Source organism: Psammomys obesus, unplaced genomic scaffold, assembly GCF_907164565.1.
Source record: "Psammomys obesus unplaced genomic scaffold, mPsaObe1.curated_primary_1811, whole genome shotgun sequence".
In the NCBI taxonomy this organism is placed as follows: domain Eukaryota; kingdom Metazoa; phylum Chordata; class Mammalia; order Rodentia; family Muridae; genus Psammomys; species Psammomys obesus.
Genome location: NW_026593286.1, coordinates 26,713,802 through 26,736,744, shown reverse-complemented (window position 1 = coordinate 26,736,744; position 22,943 = coordinate 26,713,802). Strand labels below are relative to the sequence as shown.

The following is a 22,943-nucleotide window of genomic DNA, read 5'->3' as shown; positions in this document are numbered from 1 at the left end:
TTGTGAAGGAAGTTGGAAAGGCTGGGAGATGGTCAGCATAAAGGTGATTTTGGGGTCTCCAACAGTTTTATAAAAGCGCAGCTTTATATCGTGGAATCCAAACGTCTCTCTTTTTTTTTTTTTTTTCTGGACAACGTACTCATCACCACAGGCATGAAGCCAGGCCAGTGAGCCAACAGTGGAACAGGAGGCCAGGAGCAAGGAGCAGCATTACAATGTCGGGTCTCCACATCCTTGAAGGTCATGTGGAGGAGATAGAGGCGTAACTGGAAGTAAAGAAAATCGCCAGTGGCTTAGAAACACGTCTTCTACACAGCCAGCTCTGGACCTTGGACAGCGAGCTCAGGAGGACAGCCTGTGTGACACACTATGCCACCTTTGCCCTTTCAAAATTTGGGATCCCTTGGAATGTTAGGAGGTAATGTTTTAAGTTGTGAAAGGGATTTTATGTCTCAAATATCTATTACACCATTCTAGATAACAGTCCTCTTGGGAGCAAAATAAATTGTTGAGCCTATTTCTTGAAAAAAAAAAAAAAAACCTGCTCTCTCCAGAGGCTCCAATCGACCATCTCTGCCTCTGAGAAGGAACAGAGGACATACCACAGACCTCTTTCTAAAATGTCCAAGGGCTGCCAATCCTATCCTGAGGTTATCTTCCACGGGTGTCCATTGTGGCTGGAGAAGAATAGATCCAAAGCCATGCGCTTAGCACCCACCAAATTCTCAGGCCAGTTCCCACAGTCAACAAAGGACTCCGAAGCAAGCAAGCACTGTCACGGCAACTCAGTGCACCCTGCTCCAAGAGAGGTCAGAAGCAGATTACAGAGGACCTCACTGATACGAAAGAGAAATTACCAAACATTTCAGACACCAAAAAGGACCAAGGGGCCTTTGTTCTGTCACATTCAAATGAAACCACAGATGACGAGAGGGACAAACAGCAATGATTACTCTTTTGTGTTTTTTTTTCTTTTTCTTTTTTCTTTCTTTTTTTTTTTTTTATAGAGCCTTGCATTGGTCAGTACAAAAATTAAATTAAGTACTATAAACCTTAGTAATAACATTTTGAGAACAAGAGCAGCTCCAGCCTGGGAGAGAACATCTGTAAATCATGGCAGACATGGCTTCATGCCATGCCCGGCGTGTGCGTGCATTCATGCTGGAGGCTGCTACCTAAGGGGGAAAAGAAACAAACCAACAGAAGTCGGGTAGTCTAGAAGGTTTCATCTAGTGCACTGACTGGAGGCGCGACAGTTCAATACAACTGAGGTTCGAGGTCCCTCACACATCCTTCATCCAAAAAGGATGCACCACACATTCATAACCCCATGGTGTGCCCTGATGGACTGGCTGCAAAAATGCACTCAAATGCAGTAGAGCATGAGATTGTCAGCAAGCAGTGCCCCAAAACGGTTTCTAAGTCATGTCCACTTTTACATCTTTGGAATAAAACAGATTCTTTTTTTTTTTCTTTAATACCCTTCAACTAACATATACATAATTGCTCTGGCAAATGGAGCTGTATGTGTGCGTGCGTGCGTGTGTGTGTGTGTGTGTTTGTGTGTTCAGAGTGGTTTCTTTTCTTTTTTTATTATTTATTTTTGGTCTAAATTGAAAAGAAAAGTAAAAGAAAATTCTAAAGGCTAGACCTCAAAATGCCCCAAGTGTCCAACTGAAAGCTATGGCATTTGTGACAAGGAGGTCCCTTTACCCTCCGACAAACAGATTCAACATTTCAGTGAAACAAAAGTTGTAGAGAGCTGAGAACCCAAGTGCCAAGGATCTTGAAGGCCGCTGTCCTATGTGTTTGGGTTGCTTACATTAGTATTATTTCCTTTAAAAGGCTTCAGTTTTGCATCCCAAATATGTATGGGGTGACATTTTAACAGTCAGCGAGTCACACAGTCAAAGGAGGGCAGGAGGGAGCCAGCTGGTATGAAGGAGCAGCAACCATGTACGGACCAGATACCATTTTTGTTTGTTAGACTTGTCTTCAAGGGATGGTCCCAGAATATACAAAATATACAATCTGCCTTAACACCCACCCCGCTTGCTTGCATAGGCCAGTTAATGGTCCTAAAGGCAGTCTTTGGAGTTTAGGCCAGTGCCAGCTAGCTAAGAGTGCGGGAAGATAGAAACTGACATTGGAATACACGTGTGTGAAATGCAGGTGAGCAATAGAACCCCCTTGGAGTCAGCTTTCAGGGTAAAATGGGAGGCCTCTGTTGATCCTGGGTGCTTTAGGTCACAAGCCATGGTGGGCCTAGCCAAAAAGAACCAGTTCCCTCCCCCCTAAAAAGGAAGCCCCCTAAACTCCTAGACACACCACAAGAGACACCTCCACCTTTTCCTTAATGGACAACCTTCATTCCCACGATGGCGTTTTGAAGCATGTATTTAACAAGTGGGTACCATGATCTCAGTGGGTAAGAGAGGGAAGAGATGGGATGACATTTTGTGAAGCCTCTAGACTTGGGAGACATCCTCTGATTCCCCCACTCCTGGAAAGAGTGATATTTTTGGCTTTTTGTCAGGTCATAACCCAGAGTTAGATTAAATACGCAGCTGCCCTTTGAGACTAGCGACATCTATGCTGTAACTGGTTACAGGGTAGCAATGACACAGCACAGTAGCTGCTCACTGTGAGCTGAGGTCATCACGCCTCAAGGAGGGACGAGAGAACTGTGATGTCCCGTCTGATTGGCTGCTTCGAGAGCTAGACATCCAGGTGCCGAGAGAGTCCTGGAGAGGTTTAGTCCATGGAGAAAACATAAAACATTTAAGCTTCCAAATAAGCTTTTTTTTTTTTCTTTCAAGTTTTCCTTAGCAAAAATCAGAGAGATTAAAAAGAAAAATTCTAGCACTGGCAAGAAGGTGAGGCTCAAGGGGTATTACTGTGACTTATCATCAAGAACGTTATTCTCTTGGCCACTTTGCAGTCATGCTAGAAGTTTCCAGAATCCCTAGTGCATATGATGTGCGAGAGTCAAAAAGAAAAAAAAATGTAAGAAAAGAAAACTCCTCCCTTGAGAGTGAAGTCTAGAGAGATGCAGGCCAGAAAGGTGTAAGATGTGGATCCACAGTCTGCCGCCACTAAGGCCATTGGTAGCGACTCAGAAAGATCTCAGTGGTCCTAAGAAGAACCAAAAGCAACCGACAGTTCTGTGAGGAAGTCTGACGCACGGAATAGTAGGACTTTTCACACACAAAGGACAAATAAACCGGGAGTTAGGTTTGGCTACCAAACTGCAATTTGGTTTTCTAGGTCAATTTCCCCCAACTATTTAAAAAGAAACATTAGTGCCACACGTATGCAACTGTAAGATGTTGGATTCTCTTATCAAATTGCACCGAGAAGCCGGTTAGGTAAAGCCCCTCGTACTGCCGGCCACCGTGAAGACATCCATTTGCTTTGTTTTCCGTTGGCAACGGCGGGAAGTAATTCCAATAGTGCTGCTCGGAGCCGGCAGCCGGCGCCTCTCGGAGTTCACCTGGCTCCCTTCTTCCTTGTCTTCTACCATCTGGCTAGGGCAAGGCATAAGAAATAGACGTATATACTTTAAATATAGTTGAGTGCATGACAGTGGGTATGTGTGTGGGTCTCTGTGTGAGAGGGTGTGCGTATGTGTGCGTGTACATGTATGTACACAGAGGTTTGTAAGCGAGAACTCTCTTCTGCGAGGCAGTGCTCCCCGCCTGAAGTCCAGCCCTCTGCCTCACGGCATTTCCTTCGGACACTGGCTGATGCCATGGCAACTCTGGCCTTTCCGGTGTTTTGCTCTTGTTGTTGTTTACTTTTGTTTTTGTTTTGTTTTGTTTAGATATGTCTCTTCATATGGAGAGCAAGATGGTCGGACCTGGAGAAACACCTAGAATGATAAACAACAAGTACGTTAGAGAGGGCCAGCTGCTTCGTTCACGTCACCGAATGGTCAGGGTTACAGACAGACAGCACCCGTGAATTACGGAGAGATGAGGAAGGCTGTAGGAGGAGTCGGATAGGGTTAAACTGCTTTAGTTCAAATCCCAGCTCTTCCAGAATCTGTGTGGCTGACAGAGACGCTCACAGCACTCTCTCTTAGGTCTGTTTTAAGGATTATGCAAGATGGATATTAGAATATCACATCGCACACAGTCGGGTGGCAATGTATGTTAACTGTTATGATTATAACTATAATTATCTAAGAAGGAACAAATTGTGGACGTGCTCTCTGTGCACACAGCATGCTTGTGTACTGTATATACAATAACCAATAGTTAGCCAGCGTCATCAGAGAGCAGAACGCGATGCTTCGACGCTCAGATGACCGTCTCAAGCTTTATGAAGAAAGCCCAGGGGTGTACGGCCTGTATGTCCATAGACTGAGTATGTTACAGTATGTAGGCATCATATTCCCCAACACTACCTTAGTGACATCTCCATGGTGACTCACTCAGTCTGTGTTTGTATATCTGTCTGTCTCTGTGTGTGTTGAAGAGCTGTAGGTGGGGAATAGTGGAATAGCGATGGGCTGAGTGAGGCCTTTGGACTAACACTTGGTGCTTAGGTTCCACAACTGAGTGCAGATGCTACGGTCATCTTCCTTCCTCTTTACTCTGATAGTAGATACATGATAGTCTCGTGGGTAAAACCCTTTTGAGGTTCTCAGTAGTGTAAAGTTGACCTTCCTTCTAAGGTGAAGGCTATGGCGGCAGTGATTGCTAAGCAACAGTCACATGACCCACAGAGGCCAAAGAAAGGTGCTTCTATAGCTGCTGAAATTACTGGAGGAGAGACACACTCCTTCCCCTGGGAGCTACGAGATGAGCTTGGAGCTGCTAGCATGCCCATATTGCCACTGTGGGCAGAGAAAAGGGTAAAAGAGAAAAAAATCTGGATGGTATCTGAGAACTGGGGTTTAGCCAACCTTAAAAGAGAACCTGAATTCCATTTCTAATTGTTATCTGCGCTAATAAATAACCTTTTATGCTAACATCAGCCTAAGGCAGGTTTCTGTATCTTACCACTAACAGTGTGGGCATCTCCTTGTGCCAACAGTGTTCAATTTTGGGTTCTGGCTGGAGTACCAATTATATGCATGTAAAACAACACCCATGCGTGGCTCTGGCTGTGTGCTCACGCTCTCTCGCTCCCTCTCCCCACCCCCACTTCTTTCCTTAAAGAAAACATTCTTTGCCTTGTCTATGAAAACATTCATAGGCTTTCCTGTAGCCTGAGATAGCCCCACCACTCAAAACCCTTGCTAGAACATCAGCAAGCTACCCATTCAGGTTTGCAGAGTTTCCTGTCCAAAGCAGGACTTCCCTGTGTTCGCTCCTTCTTAAAACAAACAAAGCACAAATCCACCCTGACCCCTGACCCCAACAGTCTCCACACCCTCTGTTTGTATCCCTTCCTTAAATAGGTACATGTGCACAACAGAACCCTAGGCGATGACAAGAGACAATGAAAAACTTATGGAATGGGAAAACGAGAGCAGAATACAGTCTAATCCAAGATATCCTGAATGACAACATAGCCCCAGCAGCATGTTTTAGGCCCTAATTTGCAGTGAACAAGCTATCTAGACAATCCCCCCGAAATAACTCTGAAACAGATTTGATTTATCATACAATGGTGATATAGCTAAATGGTCTACAGGGAACTCAGCTTTGAACTTGGACAATTCTGTACTGTCATGGGGCCCGCTGTCCTCTTCCCTTCCCTTAATCTTCCTGCCAATTTTGCCTTTTTCTAGCGTCTAGAGGCTGCCCTCACCATTTCTGGAAACTCCAACCCTCCATTGTCAAAGCAGAATCCTTAAAAATGACAGAGGGATTAAAGGAGACAGAGAAGGTTGGATGATGGAGGACTGGAGTCTCCAGCAATGAGTGTGGGCAGCCTCTAGACCACTGCTTCTCAACCTGTGGGTCACAACCCTTTCACAGTGGTCGCCTAAGACCATGAATAACATAGATATTTATATTACGATTCATAACCATAGAAAAACTAGTTATAACGTAGCAACAAAAATAATTTTATGGTTGGAGGTCGCCACAACATGAGGAACACTATTAAAGGGTTGCAGCATTAGGAAGGTTGAGAACTCCTGCTCTAGACCCTGAAAAATGGCAAGAAACAGACTCTTCCCTAAAATCATCTCGAATAGAATGCAGGCTTGAATAACCTTGACCATAACCCAGAGATGGGCACTTATGGTGAACTTAGAAGCTATACCCTGACAAGAGAATGATTTTGTAATGCAGATAAACACGAGACATCTGTGGTCACTGGCAACCGGAACATCAACCCAGCAGATAGGTGGTCAGGGTGGAGTTAGAACCTGAGAGAAAACAACAGAGCAAGCGTGTGGAACTATATCTGTCTCCAGGATATGTGGGGATTTGAACTGGTGAGGTGAGGAGAGGCCCTGGCAGACAGCTAAGCCCCTTTGCTTTCCTTTTTATGTCCTGGGAGCATATCCCTGATGGAGAACATTGTTCATTCCGTCACACGTGTTCAGTTTTTCCTTGGCTCCTATTATGGCAGGACATCTAGCCATCTATGTTCAACTATCTGCTCTTATCTTTAAATCTTTTTCAGGAAGAAAGCCAAGCCCTTTAGCCTGGTATGAAATACAACTGCATGCCAACTGATCCAAACAAGCATCTGTATTTGCTTAAACTCCAGGAAATGTCTGATATTTAGACTTTCACCAGATTCCCCACCATTACGATTTCCACTCAAGTTCAACACACCAGGTTAGGATCAACTCATATGTATCAACTTATAGTCATGGAGCTCTGCACAGAAACAGAAAAGAGTAGCAGATAAACTGGGGCACCGAAAGGTGCAGAGTCCAATCATTTTAAGGGAGGCATCCTGCAGGACATGTTCATAATGACACAAAACCTAAAGACCTTACATACCAAGGTCTTCAGTGATTGCAATTGATGCATTACCGAGGACTCCCCAAAGCCTACAGTTGTCCTCTTGCTTACAGTCCGGACAATCTGAAGTCAAATGTGTTTTCAAGCCAACTGCAATCCCCTAGGGGACTAAGACGTTAAGACCTGACTAATACTTTTTATCACCCAAAGGTATACTTCTCTAAGCAGTAAAACTCTCAACCATCCAAGACCTTGTCTGACCACCTTAGTAACGGCCACGTCTGGCTCCTGACAGCCTGCTTGGGAGAAGGGTGTTCTGCGTGTTCCCCGTAGGAGTGGGGCCCTCAAGCTCTCTAGGCTGTAAAAGGAGCCATTCCTCTGGCTCTGGGTCACACAGTGAGGGACGGTAGGTACGGTAGGTTCTGTCTGATGATGAAAATACACTGTAGTGAACCTGAAGCCTGAGGTCAAAAAGCCTGAGCGTTTTCAGGGGCCAGGCAGGGAAAGTATGTAGTCCAGTGAGCCAAATACAACAAAACACACAACACTCCCAGACTGTTTCCACTTGTGGTAAGGCACCAAATATGAAGAAGTAATATTCTTTGTAAGAGGAAATAAGACAGAAAATAGGATAACACTAGACGACAAATGACTTGCTTTCATGTTGGAGAGGCAAGAGGGATTGGTGGGGATAGTAGGAAAAGCAATCATCACAATACATGACAGCTATTCAGCTCCAGTCCACGACAACCATCTGGGAATATGAGCCCACAGTGGTCAGATACGATTGTTCCGGATTTAACTCTAAATACAGACTTGTTTTGTATGTGACATTTAACAATCTTAAACACGAGCAAAGAAAAACAAGTAAGTATATTCGCTTCATGTAATTTTAAAACTTGCACACACAAAATGGAAGCGTAAATTACACACATGTCTGTTTAAGGAAAGGAAGGTTAATCCTCATCTGGGCTCTACAGAGAAAAGGTTGACTGCTTAATGTCTGGAGCTGGCAGCCATGCATTCACGACAAAAGGGAACAGGCTCCTGGAACCAGCTGCAGATATCCTCAATTTCCAAAGGTCAAAGTCTCCTAAGGAACGGCAGCTTCCCGTCACTCCAGGCCTTCCTTTCATCTGTTCCGGGGCCTCACGACAGGACCCAGACCCGTCTATTCTTAGTGCCCTAAACAGTCACGTCCCAGCCCTTGTTCCTGACGTTGAAAATGGACTCCTCACCTAAGGCGTGGAACTCTGGTGGACTCAGAATCTCCCGAGGTATCCCATCACAGAATCTGTACTGTCCATACAGCAGATTCTATCTCCAGAGACCTCAGTGTGTTTTGGTGAGGAAAACGAAGCCGGTGACTAACCACATTACCATCACTGCTCTTTCCTTTACACCCAACAGGCTTGGAATATTTTTCCACATCACTCACACGGGTGGGTGACTGACTGATAATGTATCGGCTGCTCACTACTAGGAATTCCTCAGTGTGCTGAGCTGGCAATCTCCTCAGAGGCGCTCACTGTCTGTGTCTAAGCACTAGAGCAAGCCGTAATGCCACAATCTCCAGGCTACAGCCTCAACACCCTTCAGAGATGAGTGACTGATGTGGGTGCCTCACAGAGAACTCATCTTCATCCCAGGTGATACAGAGCAAAGTTCTTCTTCACAGGCTTGTGGACAGTGTCAACACCTATGGGTGTCTTTGTTAGCCAGGGCTGGGAAGGACTGAGCCAGAGACATTTGAGATAGAGGTTGAAGGAGGGTGTCAAACACAGAGACACTGACTGGGACTCCCTGAGGAGGAAAAGCTGTTGTCCCCCATGCACACTCTGTGCCTTCTAGGGAATGGGATGAAGGGCTGTGTTCCTGGACAGCAGACGCAGCTCTCCAGGCAGTGGAAGACAATAGCTGCTAAGGCACTTCCCACTTCCTCAGGCTTGGAGGGCGAGTGGGGGGGTGGGTGGAGGGGTTATCTCTGCACTCCAGGAGGCTTATGCTCTTTATTTAGTCCTCAGAGGACGAAGATAAGGGGAAAATAGTCTCCTCAGGAAGAATGGGGGAGGAGAAACAGGATTGTCCTTTATAAGCATCCCAAAAGAACACCAGGCCAACTTGGCTAAGCGTGGACTTGGACATCCTAGTCTACTCTCCAAGCAGGCAAACCCTCAGAGGAAGAAGGCCTGGCCAGTGGGAGGTGCAGGTGTGGAGCACAGGGACTGGGAGAGGCAGGAAGTGAGAGAGATCTCATTTCCTTCCAAGGACAGCCAGGCCTCTGTGGACATCCTGCTCCCCCCTCCTGCCATCCCGCAAGCTGCTGTCCAAGCCGGGGAACCCTGAGGCTTTCAGGGGCTTTTATTGTATTAGAAGCATTTTTCTCATCATAACCGAGACCTTTAGTATTGCATTAAAAAGATGGTTAATTTTCTTAAGCTTCCTTTTAAACACAGAAATAGGATTAGAAGGATAACATGCTCAGATGCAAGCCCATTATTTGATTATGTCTAAACCTAATCCTGCCTTCACCTTGGCCTGCAGAGTCTCCATTTTGGGGTTTATCGGCTGATAATGCCAGGGCTGTCAGATACTATTACTTGGGTACTATCTGTTGCTATGTGAGCCTTCCACTATCAAATACTGAAGGTTTGAAATTCGATTACAGGTTGAGTTTGCAGAGTATTACCATCTTTGGACCCTTGAGCATATCTTCATCAAGGAAAGAACAGTCCAGATGCCCAAAGGCCCTTCCTTTAGTAAACACATTTCCAATAATGTTTCATAGAAATGCCTTAGAAATCAACATTTCTCCCATTAATCAAAGTTTTTGTTTTTCTTTTTTGTTATGAAAGATGAGGATGGGATGGTATAGATGACAAAAAAGTCAGAAGAGGCAACCTCAATGAAATACTCTATTTCAATATACCTTTTTCCAATATACTGTAATTCTTTGCCTCATCATTTACCTGTGTGAGGAATGTCTTATCTATACCCAGTGACTAACACTTGTTCAAAGCCAATGTTGAGTAAATGCTATGCAACCGAATAGAGAGCCTGGATTTATACTACGTAAGAGAATGCATCTTCTCTTCTTTCTAAGCAGTAGAGAAGGAAAAGGCATTGCCAGGCCCATGCAGCTGGGCATGAGACAGGCCTCTATCCAGCTCCAGATCAAATGCGCTGAATCAGCCTCCAGCCTCCTGCACTATCTCCCTCCTTAGTCAAGTAGCTTCTACGTTGCCTTACCTGTCGCAGTGGTTGCATTTAAAGGGCTTTGCACCTGTGTGTTTCCTGTAGTGCCTTGTGAGCTCATCGCTCCGTGCAAAACGCCACTCGCATCCTTCCCAGGAGCACTTGTAAGGCTTCTCACCTGCAGAAGACATGGAAGGACCATGGTCAGCAAGGAAGGCTCTCACATCTGCTTATCAGGTTCGGCTGCTAGTTGACAGTCTTGGAAAATGGCCTCCCAGGTCATTTTAGGTAGGCTGTATTCCCTAACATAGAATGTCACTTAAAAACAAAAGCCTCTTGCTGTTGTGTTTTCTTTTGTTTCTTTCCCCTTTTTTTTAACCTTCAAAAGAGGCTTCACAAGAGCTTGAGATCCAGGGCTGTCATTTCAGTTCCCAGAGTCAGGACATTTCCTTCAATTGGTGAAGGATCAATTTTTATTTATTTTCTATTCCCCGGAGCACTCTGAGCCCCACGGTCCAAGCAGAAAGGAAATGTGCTATTTTCATCTGAACCACAAATGCTTCTAATTCTGTTTTTCTCAAGAACCTACAGTAATTTACCATTTCAGCCTTTCTTGTCTCTTCCCCTCCCCCTTCTCTTCCACCGCAAACCATAGCCAGGTAGCTACGTGATGAGACGGACACCTCAACCTCCTGGAAGCAGTGTTCCTTCCAGTAAATGTGACTGGGTGGACAGATAGGACCATCAACTGAATGGGAGCAAGAAAAAAAAAAAAATCACTTCCCAATTCCTGGCATTCCTGGAGAAACCTCCCAGAGGTCCTAGTTAAGAGGTTCCCATGCCTCAGTGGCTCTTCTGGAGTGTTCATACTGGATAGCAATATCCATCATTACAAAATATTTTAGAAGTCAATTTGTAGAGCAAGTTTTAGCCGCAGGGAAGCTGCTGAGAAACATGAAATCTGAGCACTCATGCTCAAGTGACCTTTTCACAGAGTAAATACAGATGGTTTGGATATGTAAGGAAAAGTGCTTGACTTTCTTTTCTTTCTTTCTTTTTCTTTTTTTTTTTTTTTTTTGTTAAACCCATCATATCTGTCACCAAACAGGACAAATATTTATACTTCCAACTATATAGTGAGCTGGTCCTAATTAAGTAGAAAAATAATGTTTAAAGCCCCATGAAGTGGAGTCCCCACAGCAGTTTAGGGTCCAAAGCTAACCTTCCTGGGGCTGGTTAATCTTGGGTGACTGTCTAACCTTGGACAAGTTAACAAAACTCTCTGTGCTCCTGTTTTCTGGTAGGTAACCATAGTGTGTACCTCTACAGGGTTGGGAAAGATTAACAATATGGCTATCAATGACATACTATAAAGTATGCAATTTGAGGTCTGGGGAGATGGCTCACTAAAGTGCTTGATGCCCAAGCACGGGCACTTCAATCTGCATCTCCGCATCGAGGTGAAAGAGCTGGGCACCGCTGTGCACACCTGTAACCCTGGCACTAGAAAGGAGAGCTAAGCAGATCCCTGGAGGTCACGAGCCAGCCACTCTGCTTGGCTAGGCTGCTGAGCTCTAGGTTCGGGAGAGAGATCCTATCTCAAAAATCAAGGGGAAGAGTGACTGAGGAAGACACCTGATGTTGACCGCAGGCCTCGACATTCACGAACACACATCTGTACGTGCACCTGTACAAACTCATAGACACAACTGTAAGAATACATACATACATGCTTACATACACATACTGCACACATGTACGCATGCATACATACCCCACACATACACACACACACACACACACAGACAATTTCAGGCTACACAGATTACACATCCAAATTACAATGGATGTAGCCATCTTTCTCCATTTTCAACAGCTGTGTCTCCATATAACCTTTAAGAAGACATTGCCCAGTTACTGCACTTGACCTATTTTTTCTTTCCACCCTTTTTTTCCCTTTAAACTCGACTACAAAGCATTCATAATCCTCCTCTTGTATCATTTAGAATCAAATCAAACATGCTTGAAATTCTTATTTCATAAAAATCGGTGCCCCAGTGAGACCACTGCTCTCATGACCCAGTACAGAGGAGGAACGAGACGTAAATTTCTTTCAAAGGGAACCAAGAATACATGCAGTGCTGGGAGCCTAGCAAGAAAGATTCGTTTTTGGAGACAGAGAGAGAGAGGAAAAAAAAAAAAAAAAAAAACACTGGAAAGGGTACACCTGCCAAGGAGCCAGAACACCTACCACTTTGCTGAATTCATAACTCAGTGCCTTTATCTGTTCGAGGGAGTGAACTTATTAGTAAGCCTGTAAATCTGAAATATTACAACAGGCTTCTTGAGCCGGGCACCTAGTGAACAGACAAGGAACCTTAGTTCCTCCCCAGTTCCCCAGTTTGAAGGAGCTGCTGGGGGTCGGGGGGGGGTGGAGAGAAGGCCTAATCAGATGTCAATTAAAAACGCTGAGAACTCATGGCTGCCGACAGCCAAGGCTGGAGTCTGTGTTCATCTCAAATACTGAGAAACAGTTCAAGTTTTAATAGTGTGTAGATGGAGAAAAGACCAGAGTGGTCTTCAGGTGTGTTCAAAGATAGCGAGTGCCCTGTCTGAAAGCCTAGTGGCCATAGCTACTTAATGCCATGAATCACACTCAGGGGCTCTGTTCTTTCCCACGAAGCCCTGGTACAAAAATATATATGTAAATATGAACTAGGCACACAAGTGTTCAGAAATTCAAAATGCTTTCCAGTCCCAAAGACCTTCAGATAACAACAATAACAATAAATTCCAAGACTGGAGTTTCCTAGTACCAGGGACCAAACATGGTCAGATCACAACAGAGAACTGAGGAATCCCACAGCTACAAGCCAATATCCTTTATTCCAGATCAATTTCACGCTGTAACTGGCTGGTCTAGCAGAGGTAGCCATGTTGTGAAGGGTTCAGAAAGGACAGAAGCAAGTGGTCCCTAGCATTTGATTTCGTCATCTCAAAAGTGTTTTAACAGTTTTGTTTCTTAAACAAATTCTTTTAACTGTTTTGTTCTTAAACAAACACCACTGAAGTTGTAGCTGTTTTCCCCCAAATACTGCAGCTGCCTTGTTTGTTCCCGGCACACAGCAGCTGTCCTGGTGGCTGTGATTCTCTTGCCACAGGGTAGAGTGAGGGTGCGGGAGGCCTGGTGTGTCTCAGAGTCAATTCTCCCGGCATTGTGTGTCTGCTTGCTGTGGTCAGGCACCGGCAGCATAGTGCAAAAGGCAGGCCCCTTTGTAACCGACATCTTAGGCATGGAACTTACATTACTCACTAGGCTGTGTTTTTTTTTTTTTTTCCTTCCTGATGTCTAATCAGTTTACCTCCAAGTTACCATTTTTGCAAATACTCATTAACGAGAAAATTTAAATAACCATGAGAGAATTCAGCAAAATAAAGGACCTGGGCCTCAACTGCACAGAGGTCAGAGATCAGAGGAGCAGAAGACATAAGGTATCCGGACTATGCCTTCCCATCCAGGACTGGGGGACTGAGGCTGCTGTACTTCCACTTTCTGTGCCCAGATCCTTAAGGTGGTCTGTACTGGTGAGGCAGGTCTATAAAATTCTTGTTAGCATTTCCACCATGGCCAAGATGGCTTCTCCATAGGCCCCAACCACCGACTAGATCTGAGGTGTGGATCTACTGATACCTACAAGGCATGAGTTCTTATCTTACTAATGAGTTCTAATCCTACCTGTGGGGATTTTTGCTCACTTAAATAAGAGGTTTAATTCTTTCTTTATAAAGAATTCCTTTTTCCCTGTTTGGGAAAGAAAAAAAATTAATGAGAGAGAAGGAGAAAGAAGGACAGAAGTAGGGGAAGAAAGAAGGTGGGAGGACAAAGGAGGAGAGACAGGAAGGAGAAGAGGGAGAGAGGAGGAGAGAGAGAGGGAAGGAAAGAGGGGAGAGGGGGAAGGAGAGAAAAGAGAGAGAGGGAGGAAGAGGAGGGGAGAGAGAGAAGAGAGGGGTGGTGGCGGCTGTTAATAATTGTAAGTGGAATAGGTTAAGCTGTCACTCATTCTTTTCCCCACTGGACCTTCTCCTCCACCCTGCCTCCCTTCTCGTCTCCACCAGATCCTCCTCCAGGATGTATAAAGCACACGACAGGTGTGTGGCACTAGAATGGGTAAACCTGGGTGCTTGCTGCACCCCAGGAGTGAGCAAATTATCCTTGAGAAGGGCATTTGAGACAGGCAGGTTAAGGAACACAGAAAGCATCAGGTCCAAAGTCCCCAGTGGATCAGACAGTAGACATAGGTGCACTCTTCACAGAGGCGGCGGCTCGCCCAGCTACGTGCCCAGCTATGTGCCCAGCTCCCAGTGCGGGAAGGAGAGCCCTCTTCAGAACCCCCCGATTTCATGTTGAATATCAAGAACCACTTTGCCTACCTGGCAATCACCTCAAGACACTTGTTTCCCTGGGGGAGACATGCCACCTCAGAGGTGATTTACAGCTGGATGAGGGCTCTTAAGCAGAGGTAAGGGTGCCCGAGAAACACAACTGACATTTATCGAGGTTGAATTACAGCGAGAATTCACGCACTCCCACAAAATGGATCTGAAATGGAGAGTGCTCTAAACCAGCACGGCATTTTCCCTGCTTCCCACGGGGTCACTCTCCCTAAATTGTGATCAGCAGGCGTGATCGATCAAACGGCACCGCCGTAAACACTTTCTGACCATGCGCCCCAAACACATGTAGATTTATTCATGAATTATATAAATGTACCAAAGACCTAGTATGTTAGGATATTGTAAAGCCTGCATTCAAGAGGGCAATTAAAAAGAATGAGGCAAATTAAACATAAATAAAGTCATACATTATTCTTGCGCTGAAAAGATTGTAAATTAAATATAAATAGAAGTTATACATTTTTTTCTTCCTCTTGCTCAGCTTCTGAGGACGGGGTCCTGGAAGACAACGGGAAGCAGCTGCTTTAGCCCCACGTGACTGGTCTGCTTCCAGTCTTGGCCCTGACAGTTTATCCTTCTTACAGCCGTCACAGAAACCTTTGAAAATTCAAATGGTAGCATGCATCTCTTTCAGGAGACCTTGGCGTATATATCCATCCCCACAACCCGCATCCTTCACATTCCATGTATTGTTGTTTTGAGGATTGAAAACCTTCTTCTGAGGGCTGGGGAGACGGCTCAGTAGGTAAAGTACTCCCCACAGACGCACAAAGACCCCAGCACCCACGTAGAAACCAAGCACACACAGCTGTAATCTCAGAGCTGGGAGGGTGGAGACGGGACGCCCAAGAGTCGCTGGCCAGGCGGCCTAGCAAAATCGGTGAGCTCCACATTCAGTGAGAGACGGTCTTGAATGAGGTAGCGAGTAACTGAAGAGGATACCCAATATTGAACTCCACATGCGTGCACGTGTACATGCAGAGACACGCACACACGTTTTTCTGTGAAAGGTGACACTAGGTTATAAAAGGCTGCCAAACCATTCCCACCTTAAAAATGGTTACAATAAAACACAAGTGTTCAATGGTTCCCTATCATTCAAGTCCCAGTAGAGCATGACGGGACTCCAGGTACCTTTCTCATCTCATCCACCAACTTCCCCTTCTAGGAACTGCTATCTTGCCACTCTGCTTTTCTGCATGCGTTTGACCTCAGGGCCTCTGCCCGCCCTTGTTTTGTCCTATGCCTGGAACATTCTTCCTCCTTCACCTGATTCTTCATCCAGCCTCTGGCTCAGAGTATACCCTCCCCCTCTAGCCTCTGTGAAAAGGCAGGTAATGGATGACATGTCACGGTGGCCCACACTGTAAACTTAGCACGTGGGAGGTGCAGGCAAGAGGGTGCAGAGTGCCAAGCCAGCCTGGGCTACAGGGGGGGGGGGGTCTTGCCTCTAAATCAAATGAAATGAAAATAATGTGCTCCCTGTCCTTCCACCCACAGCAATGCATCACTATGAAATGGGATGGCAAGGTGCTGGTTTGTGCTCCCGTCCCCCTCTTCCTCTGCTAGCCTGCCAGCTTCCACCCATTAGCAGGCAGCCATTTTGTTCACCGCAATGCCAACTGTCCAGGCGTGCTGTTGCTTCCCTCCCTGTAAAACACACTAAGTTAATGATGATGATGATGATGACGATGATAAATCTCCCTAACATACTGCATATTTTTTGTCAGCAGAGACTGGAGTCCACGGAGGAGCAAGATAGCTTGTGTGAGTTCTAATCCCTTGCTGGTAAAACATGTGCCTTTTAAATCTGACATTTCCTCTCGGAGGTGGACTAAAATGTGCTCCTCTACGATACATTCCTTCACCATCAGAGACCACTTCCATCTTTTCCCCAGCCCTCAGAGCCTAAAGAAAGACACTCCTGACCTTCCTTACCTAGGACCCAGGCCTCCGGAGCAACTGCCCCAGAAAGTGAGGTGTATCGACTTAGGAACCCCATTTATAAAGGCTGCCACTGGACTGGGCTAGAGAGCATCCCTCAGAGGGCAGATGCACCGAGCTTCAAGTTCACCTTAAAGATATAGATGGTAGGATGAAATATGAGCATGGAGCAGAATCGTGCACTCAAGAATCTTTAAAGGACCCTTGGCAATGAGCATTGTGCAAGGAAATTTTCGAAATCCACTTCCTGATCTGCAAAACGGCATTTCTAATACACGTCTTACAAAGAGGAGAACTTGGACATGGCTAGTGTTCCGCAAAGGATAATTTGAGTCTCTGTTTATTTACAATGTGATTCCTAGGCATCTGGATACCTCAAGGTTTGAGTCCTTTCAGGACTTGGATTAAGAATGTGGAATTTTCTCAGGTTGGGAAATGGAGAGAATAGTAGAGAATACTCGCAGTGAATTTCTTTTTCCTTTAGGGACAACCATCAACCCATCAACTGCTTCCACATCCCGCTCAGCAGCACTAAAGACTGTACAGTACCACACCCACAGGGTGAATCACAGGACAAACAATGCCATGAAGCTCTCCTAGTGCCAGAAAGAGAACAACTTGGTGATGCCAACTCAGGCTGTAGGTACTACAGTTAAAAAGTACCAGTACTGAGTTCATTGATGGGCTCTGCTTTGGAAAACTGCCCAGGCTTCTCTCTGATTCCAGTTGTATCATAAGTAGTTACTCTTTTTCTCCAATAAAGGCTTAGCTGACGGACAGAAAAATAAGACAAAGGCTGTACTTTTCCAGAACATCCAAAGCATCTGCCATAGATAGCTACCTCCTAAGATAAAGTGTAATTGTCCACTAAGCTGCGCTCTACACTGATTTTCCTTTCACCTATCACTCTCTCACCCAAGGCCTTTCAGGGGTGGGGCCACTGTGTTTAGACAAAGCATTTATCCATCTTCAGGCCAAACTGGTACATACTCTATTTTAAAATGTATTCTTCAAACAGCTTTAAAGCAATGGCCTGCTTAAGTTAGCCGAATTCGTCATAGCCTGGGTGTCTACTTCACAATGGTTGTTCCAACAAATAAATAATATAAATCACATCCTTAAAAATGTACGGGTCCCACTTCAGAACATGGAAAGACATGGAAGGGGTTCCGACTTACTCTTGCAGCCTCTGATAACTGTGCTGACCAACAGGCTGGACACAACCCTCATGTGGTTATGAATTCTTGACATTTGCTAAGAGAACCAGAGAACTAAACCTATAGTTGTAAAACAGACCTTAAAAACTAAAGGAGTGTCAAATGTTTTGAACTCTTAGCAGCGCTATATTCACCACTGAGAGGTTACCACACGGATGATTCTGACATGCTGTCAAAAATAACACACACTAGAATTTAAAGACTCACTCTAAAAGGAGTGGAAACTATGACTCATTAATACATTTTCATATTGATTTTTATGTAATCCTATTTGTACACACTGGCTTATGTAAACTATACTGCTAAAATTAATTTTACCTGCTTCTATTTCACTTCTTTTTGGCACAGCTTTGTTTGAGCTAAGCAAGAATTCTGACTCTGAGCTATAAGCCCCGGCCTTCTTTTTGTCTGAATAAAATAAAACGTTGCCTCTGTGGCTTACAATTATTTCTGCTCTGGACTGAACTTCACAGAAGCCCCCGGCCAGTTCAACCTTAAAGGTCCATCCTCCCCCATATTACCTACCGCATTGCATTGCTTTCTCCCACACTGATAACCTTGTATGAATTCTCAGCTATAAGAGGAATGGGCGGTGGAGAAAGAGAGAGAAGGAGAGAGAGAGGATGAGAGAGAGAGAGAGAGAGAGAGAGAGAGGAGAGTGTCTTGGTAGCCTCACTCAGTTGGTGTACCTCAAACCTACTCCTTTCTTCCCCCCTGCTCCTCCTACTTCCCCCTCCTGTCAATTATCTCTCTGTCTGGAAGGCCCTGGCAGTCTCCCCAAATGTGACAGCAGCCTTCCCCAATTTGGAGGATTCTCCTCCTTATTGGTACAATGGGATTAATCACCCGAGTCACCCGTCTATGGACAAATCTGCTTTGAGAATCTCTGTGCATGAGTTGGGGAGCCTGCCCAAGTGATATTCAAGCCAAGAGGTCAAGGTGAAGGACATAGGTGCGGAAGGAAACTTTGTACATTTAAACTGCAACATGTGTAAAGGGCCTGGGAACAGAAGCTTGGAACATTTCAGAAATGTTCATTATACCAAAAGACTCAAAGCAGCCTTCTCTGATCTCCCACTGCCAAGTTTAATAGTTGGCTGGAGTCTCTCCTTGGCCACAGTGTAAAGTTCACTGAGGTCAAGAACTGGGATCAACCTCCTCACTTTATTCACAAAGCATAGCATAAACTTCCTCTGTGTGTGTGTGTGTGTGTATGTGTGTGTGTACACAGACACACAAAACAGAAGCTGTATAAAATATTTTGGCCTCTTTGTATGGCTATATTAACTTTTACCATTGAAAAGTTTAACATATATTTAGTTATGCCATTAATATGTATGTCAATTTTGACATATACGCTAAATTATGTGTGTGTGTATAAAATCTACAAAAGTGCCATAAGAAGCCCAACCTAATTTCTATCTTGAGTAGTTTTTATCTCCCATAGTAACCTCTCTTGCCGTGGATAATCTCCTGTTGTAGGAGTTCTCTCACTTCCATTTGCCTAAGGGCCCTCCTGAGGTCAAGAAAGCTGGACTCCCCTTTGTGTCTCGTTCACTAGAGAAGGATGCAGAAATCCCATTTCTAGCAAATTCCCAGCTGATGCTTCAGAAGCCATTGTTCCAAAGGAGGAAATGAATCATTCAAGTTCCTCCATCATCATATAATGACAGTGTGGTCTCACAGCGTCACTTAGCAGTCACCTTCTTTAAAACTCAGGAGTTCTTGGGGCTCAGTGTGTGGTTAAAAGCACTACCTACACAAGCCCGAAGCCTGATGGCCCCAAGTGCAACCTCTGGCTCGTGTTTAGAAACAGCTGGACGTGGTGGGGTACATCTGTAATCCCAGTGCTCTACAATGAGAATCGCCTAGAGAGGAATACACAGCCCAGCTGCTGAAACAAGAGAGCCCACGTCAACAAGGTGGAAGGTGAAAAGCAACCTTGTCATTGACCTCCACTTAGGATTTGGGGCATGTGCTCTTCTGCTCTGGTGAAACCTGGTGTGTGAATGTGACTGGTGAGCTACAAAGGCCCACTTGAAAGGAAGGTGTCACTTGGATCTATGGTGGGGGTCACAAAAAGGGTCTTGTACATGGGAGGCCAGAGAGGATGGTGAGAAGAGAGTCCCTTGTCACGCGTACATCAGTGAGGACAAGTACACAAGGGCTTCTTCATGAGGCTTACGCTGGAGAGCAGAAAGCACAAAGAGTCGCTTCTCTAGCTTACACTGCCGTGCACGGCATGGTCAGAAGAATACACAGAATCAGACAAACCCTTTGGGGCCATGTTCCACTTTTTAATTCTTTAGGAGGCAAAGCATCAGGTTTCTGGTGGCTGTCCTTGCAGTGTTGGAGGAAAACTGAAGTTTGCTCATGAAGACAAGAAAACAATCAAGATGCTGAAATACAGTTAACTGTTGAAAGCCAAGAAGAATTCTCAGTGTGCAACATGCCATTCCATCACATGGAGACACCTCACGGAGCTTCCCATAAGCCTAAAGGATGCCAAGGGAGGGTCGTGGTCAAGTTCCTTGTTCAATTGGAAATGTAGAAAGTGTTCTAACGTGTTCCAGTGGGTCTGGGCAAAGCACAGCCAGTGAACATCATACCCAGAACACAACAAAGCAAAGTCCCACAATGATTAGATAGGGGCACTGTTATTTCCACGAGGCTGTAAACTCACTTACACATTTAGGCATAAAACAAAAATATCAGGTCATCTTTGGCTATACCACAGCAAGTTCAAGGACAACAGCCTCAAAAAAATGACCCCAAAGAAAAATGGAGGAGGGGAAAGGAAGGAAGGAGGGAGGGAGAAAGAAGGAGGGATAGAGAGAAGAAGGAAGGGAGGGAGAGAGATAGACAGGGAGGAATTAAAACCCTGACAGCACCTGTGTTTGGCATTCTATGTTCTCAAGTTATGAAGCAGAAAATTATGAACACTTGAACTTGGGACAGTTTAAGTACTACTTTTTTAAAGCGCCAAGATAACTTTAAAAAATATATTTGTTGTGTTTCTATTTAGTGTGAGTTCACTTTTAAAAAATTATTTTTATCAGCTATTTTGGAGACTGATCTAACAAAAGCGTGATGTCACTTGGAAATTATGTTACAAATGTGAAAAGAGATGTTAAAAAATAGGACAGGATTATCAAAACAACCACCCAAGAGCTGCTTTTCAAAAGCATATATACTCTAAAATGGCTGGAGTCAGCATCCTGAATATGTTTTGGCTAGGGTCATAATGATATTAATCATTATGTCTTGATTATACAAATTCTGACGGTGGGCGTGTGACCTAAGCATACCAACCTTCAAAAGCTAGTTTGCTCTAAAGTTTAACAAGTCAAAAAATGTAATTCTATTAAACCCCAGAAAGCTCAAATTAGAGAATTCCCACAGAGATAACGGAGGGCAGATGCCTTCTCTGGATGAGCCACCTTTCAACAGAGTATGTGTGGATCTACCTCCAGGGACAAATGTCAAACAAGTGAAGGGTTAAATCATCAATAACCTATAAAAGTCTCTTCCAAAACGATTAAACATCCTCCCCTCCCCGCAGCGGCTGAACCTCTCCGTTGTCTAAATCAACCCAACTATTTTACCTTAGCATAAAAGTCTAAGAAAATACCCGAAAATGGAAATCTACGTTTCTTATTTTTGACGAATGACAACCTAGGGCAGACGCGGCTTCCATGCCACTGCCAACATACTTGGGGGAAAGGGTCCTCGAAACTATGTCCCTTGCTTTTCTACCTTTTGTTACGTGCCGTCTCTAAGACGTGGAGTGTCCTGCCACCCTTTCTACACGTCTATCTACCAGTGCATCATTCATCTACTCACAAGATGTCTGCTTCCACACGTCACCCCTTACTGAAGCGTTTTACCTTCCCTGCCAAATTTCAGCCTCTCTACATCTTCAGTCTCTGCTCCCCTATCGTCTATTTTCTGTACATAGTTATCTTTTCATGGCGAAATATTCTGTCCTGATTTTCCCCATCCCCATCACACGCAAAGTCTTTTTAAAACTGGGGTATTTTATACTTGCAATTCAATAAATACTAAGTATATAATAAATACTAGCCCAAGAACTGGTATAGATGTTTTGTTTGCCTCTGCCACCGTGAAGAGTCTAATACAGGCTCAGATACACTGTTCTCATCCAATACAACGCGTGCTAATTAACAAATCAGCAATCAGCCGAAATCCAATAGTACAAGAGCTTGATACCACCTTGCCTGGCAGATCCACAGACCTTCAAGATGCATTATCTTAAAGATAATGAACCCTTCGTCTCTGTCCACACTGAACAGAGCAGCCCAGAATTCTTAGACTTCTCTTATTCACTGATAGGAAAGACTCTCTGCTTTGTAACACACTGGGTTTCACCAGCATTAGTTCTAATATGCATCTACCAATTACATGGCCAGAGATGAAAGTGAATGGGAAAGAATCGCTCCATCAGAGAAATCCGAGGGGAAAAACATCAGGCATGCACAGAAACGTTGCATAGCCCAGTGTTCTCTCTCTCTCTCTCTCTCTCTCTCTCTCTCTCTCTCTCTCTCTCTCTGTGTGTGTGTGTGTGTATGTGTGTGTGTGTGTGTGTGTGTGTGTGTGTGTGCTGCCATGTGGAGAGGAAAAGCCTTCACCTCATTAGGATCATTAAAGCAGAAACTACCAGAGGAGAACAGACATACTCAAGTTTGAAGGATGCCAGGGACAAGGGCATTCCAAAGATAAGGACGAAGTTGTGAAAGAACCCAGAGGCTTATCATAGCAGAGGTGATGGGTGAATACATGAGGAGCGATCCTAAAAGTGGACAGACAGATCGCAACAGCCAGACCAAAGGGCCTTAATTACACACTGATTGTCTTGAGGCCAGAGGTCCAGTTTGATACTTGTTTGTTAAGAACTTGAAACAACTATTACTCTCGTATACTTGCAGAGGCCTGTACTCTAGCAAGTGTCACTACCACAGGCAAATGCTCCCCACCCCACCCCCACCAGCTTGCCTGCCTGTGTACCTCCCTCTCTTCCTCCCTCCCCTCCTTTTGTGACAGGGTCTAGAAGAGATTTATCACATTGAGAAAACCATTTACAAGTTATAGAATTACAAAACCAATGACCCCCTTTTAAGGGCAACACCAAGTTTATCCACCTCAGTTTTCCCAAGGCTTAGAAAACTGGAGACCTGTCAGAGACCTTCCATTAAACACACACACACACACACACACACACACACACACACACACACACACA

General features: G+C 44.8%; 1 protein-coding gene across 2 annotated transcripts in view; it reads right to left on the bottom strand.

Moving 5' to 3' along the window:
• Window positions 1–986: 986 nt before the first annotated feature.
• Klf7 (KLF transcription factor 7) overlaps window positions 987–22,943 on the bottom strand; it is an 87,111-nt gene continuing 65,154 nt past the window's right edge. For both annotated transcript variants that reach the window (XM_055616914.1, XM_055616916.1), the window contains exons 3-4: window positions 10,122–10,245; window positions 987–3,871 (exon numbers count right to left, since the gene is read on the bottom strand). In XM_055616914.1, coding sequence (XP_055472889.1) covers window positions 3,820–3,871; window positions 10,122–10,245 — 176 coding nt within the window. In that variant the 3' untranslated portion in view covers window positions 987–3,819. The remainder of the gene's footprint in view (window positions 3,872–10,121; window positions 10,246–22,943) is intronic.